The sequence below is a fragment of the Cyprinodon variegatus genome, unplaced genomic scaffold, assembly GCF_000732505.1.
Source record: "Cyprinodon variegatus isolate N-32 unplaced genomic scaffold, C_variegatus-1.0 Scaffold266, whole genome shotgun sequence".
Lineage (NCBI taxonomy): Eukaryota > Metazoa > Chordata > Actinopteri > Cyprinodontiformes > Cyprinodontidae > Cyprinodon > Cyprinodon variegatus.
In genome coordinates this window covers 473,743-477,584 of record NW_015150719.1, presented here as the reverse complement: position 1 = coordinate 477,584, position 3,842 = coordinate 473,743, and the positions used below count along the sequence as shown (strand labels likewise).

General features: G+C 39.3%; 1 protein-coding gene across 1 annotated transcript in view; it reads left to right on the top strand.

The window, feature by feature from the left end:
• LOC107089795 (mitogen-activated protein kinase kinase kinase 7-like) overlaps positions 1–3,842 on the top strand; it is a 79,980-nt gene that overhangs the window by 23,851 nt on the left and 52,287 nt on the right. The window contains exons 12-13 of the mRNA XM_015382766.1: positions 3,475–3,542; positions 3,677–3,745. Of these exons, the coding sequence (XP_015238252.1) occupies positions 3,475–3,542; positions 3,677–3,745 (137 nt within the window). The remainder of the gene's footprint in view (positions 1–3,474; positions 3,543–3,676; positions 3,746–3,842) is intronic.

Sequence of the window (3,842 nt, the reverse complement as noted above, 5' to 3'; positions counted from 1 at the left end):
ATATTTAAAGAACTTTCAGAAGTTTTAATTCTGAATATGAGCGAATTTTCCTTCCAATGATTTATTCAGGAAGAAAGAAGCAACCGGTACCTTGTGTTCTTAAATTTTCAGAGTTTGACTGCTGCAGTTCAACACATCAGATGATGAACTTTGCTACGCCGTCGTTAATAAACATAAAGGCGTTTGTTCTCTTTACGGATCGGAGCAGCTGTCCAGCTTCAACTGGATCAGTCATTATGGACTGAAGGCCTCAGATTAATGAATCACCAGTAAAAACTTGGGCTGATATCCAGCATGAATGTTACTGCTGTGATCCATAATAATTTCCTTTGCTTCCATTGCTTCTCTGCTTTAGTTAAAACCTCACTCTCATGTGCTGCATCACCCACCGTCAAAACTCACACAAACAGCAACAAGATGGCTCTAAGCATTGGTTTTGATACAGATATGATAAAATAAGACTAACGGCTCTTTTTCTGCCTTGAAAATATTTCATAGACAAATACCCAGCATTCAGTCTTTAAGCACTTATAGGGAAGTGATTTGCAAAGTAAACCTGACTTGAAACTAGAATTATATGAAAAATTCATCTAAAATTTTAAGTTATTTCATTTAGAGATAAATCACAAAAGAAGATCAGCGTGAACTGCTGTTGGCAGTTTTGATCAGTTTGTAGATTTAAGGTTCAGCTGCGCCACATTGACATCCAGACCTGTTATTTAGCCCACAGCATCACTTATTAATAAATCAATATTCCAAACTCTGCTAAGTGTAAAGAAAGTCACAGTTCTGCAAAGTCAAGGATGAAATGCTTTGTGTTGTTTGCTGTGCTGTTGTCTTATAGCAGGGTTGTCTGTAGCCAGAGTTAGATCAACTCCCCTTAGCAGGATTAGAGTTTGGTATAGAAATGTCATCTTTTATGCTGATTTATCTTTAAATGTGGGGCTACTGTGTTTGGGGTCTGCCTAATGAAAACCAATAGATTGCTTCTAATCATGTGATGTCGGCCAAAGGAAACCTGAAGTAATATATATTATATGTTGTTCTGACATCTTAGTCCTCTGTGAAGACTTCAAAAAACTACAAGCTGGCTGAAATCAGAGACATTGAACGCGTAAAATTTTATAGAAATAAGTCACTTCAGATGTCTGCAACAAACTTAATGTCAGGTCTAAGCACCTAAAACATCATATATACATACAGGGAAATGGAGACTGCGGAGTTTACAATCTCCACCCCACTCTGCAGTCTTCAGCTTTCTCCTCGCTATTTATTGAAGAAAAGGGGATGTCCCTAATTACATCAGCTGAGGTTTAACTAAGGGGAAAGGAAACAAAAGGATCTTACTTTAAACCTCAGCACATATGTTCAAACAAAGCATGTGGTTGTTTTACAATTGAATTGTTCCAAGAACACATGTTTAGAAGAACCATGTGATTGAGGATGTTCAGGCCTCTTTTACAACCCGTTCGTTGCATGACCTTTATCTGGAACGATCTTAAGCAAGAGTTAATAAAAGATGAATCACACATTATACATCATAATAGTTCATTAGAACACAACCCATGAAACACAAACGGAGTATAAATAAAATATTTCTAACACCTAAGGAGTCATGCACAAAAAAAAGCACTTATATGTAATGATATAAATCTGTGTAGTAAGACAACTGTCAAAAAAGGTATGCGTACGTGTTTGAATTTTTACATTCAAGTCAATAATATATTCCATAAATTCAGATTCAGATTGGCAACTTTTCCACTTAAACATACATTAGATGTTTCATCTGTGAGAAAACAAGTTCAGAAGTAATGAATACAAGTTACTAAGGTATAAACATAGCAGCGTTTCTACTAAAAATCACCCATTTTTCAAGTTAGAATCACAAATGTACAAGTTTGCATCTACATCCCCTGATAAAGCTGTTACACTCCACACCAGTGGGGGGCAGTAATGACCGTGAAAGTTGTCTGTATACTGCCTTTAAATGAGAACCATCAATCAAAAATTATACTGTCCACATGATGAAAAACATCTAATGTAACATTTAACAATCCATGGTTCTGTTTTCATCTTCTTGTTTAATGGCGGTTGGTGAAAAAGCTTCAACTGGTTTACTGCCACCAGCTGGTAAGGAGTGTAACAGCTTCACCATGAGTTACTTGTTGGAGAAAAGGACCCAAACAGCATGAAAAAGACTAAGGAAGATGTCAGGAATACAATGTTTGTGGAAATAACCCACAACTAAAACCCAGGGATAGTGGTTCACCTACATCAGGGGTCGGCAACCCAAACTGCTCAAACAGCCATATTGGACCAAAAAACAGATCTGTCTGGAGCCGCAAAAAAGTAAAAGTCTTCTATAAGCCTCGTAAGGCAATATGGGCTCTAAGTGTTTTAGACCACTATAAAAAAGGACTATGTGGGCTTAAATATATAATAATCATTCACGATTAAATATTTATCCTGGAGAAACTGTCATAGCATGAGGTAAGGGAGGAGCAGTGAACGCTCTCACCGCGAGGAATTCACCACACGGTTAGTTTTGTTGCATTGATGAAATTATAGAAACAGGATAAAGGAATCTTTCTATGGTGGACGTGTTTCTGTTGGGAGGAGTTGATTGAGTCATGAGGAACCGAGCAGGAACTGACATCCATCAGAGCAGAGCTCTCTAACCCTGAAATCCCACATCCTGCGTCACCAGCGTTCCTTGGTGTGATTTAGAGTTTTAGGGATTTGGGGGAAAAATAGCAGAAAGTTCCCATTCCTGCATCAGAGTGCTACCTGTTGGATTTATAAATGGTTTTCTATGCTTCCAATCAATCTAGCAGCAGTAGTGGAGTTTGGAGATGCAATCCACTTCTTAAATCTATCTTTGCTCTCCTCTAATTTATCCAGAAGTTCTGCAATATTTAGCATGGCATATTTAGCATGCCTTCCATGAAAATGCCTTACCTAATGACTTTTCTAATTATTTCTCATTCCAAAGCAAACATGTTAAACTTTTGAAAAAGCTCAAGGGGGGCGCTAAAGAGCCGCGGGTTGCCGACCCCTGACTTACAGAGACAGGATGGTGAAAGGTTAGGAGAGAAATACAGGAGGTACCTCTGGATGAGCGTGTTTAGCAAGACTCCACATCCTCTGGTGATGAACTGGATCCAACCAGGAAAGGTTTTATGTTCTAAAACGTGACAGAAATACAGCCTAAAGTAACTGTAGTTGCACCTAAAGGGTGATCCCTAAAGGACTTGAGGGGAAGGAAAATGAACCTCACACAATAAAGATTAGAAACCGTTGAAAATCATCCATCATTAATTAGAAACATCCAGCTGTGGTCCTAAGCCTCTACCTTCCTGGTCTGTTAGGATATAAACCAGTATGAGCCTCATGAGGAGCCGTAGCTGTGATTCTTCTCCCAGTGCAGCATCCTAACCCTCACCAGGCTCTCATTCTGTCCCTCCTTGTCTACAGGCGCCTGCGATCCTCAGAGGCGGCGGTCTGTCCAGGATCTATCAGACGTCGGCACAGAGTCCGGTCAGGTAAGGCAAGCCTATACAACAATCCACTAGCTCCTAACGTCTCATTTATGTGCAGATCCATTTAGTGGTACATTAGGAGAACATGGAGATTTTATGGGCATTCCATGTGTCTTAACTCTCTTTAAACTCCAAAGTCTGAAACCCAGGAGAAGCACAGCTGGGCCATTGGTTTGGATGCTGCTGGATCAATGACCAGCTTCCAGGTGCTTAAAGAAGAAGTCCGGTCATTAAAGATAATCAATGGATCATTATTTATACCTCAAACTAATACGTTTGCAGTGATTTAATGAATTTAGTGTT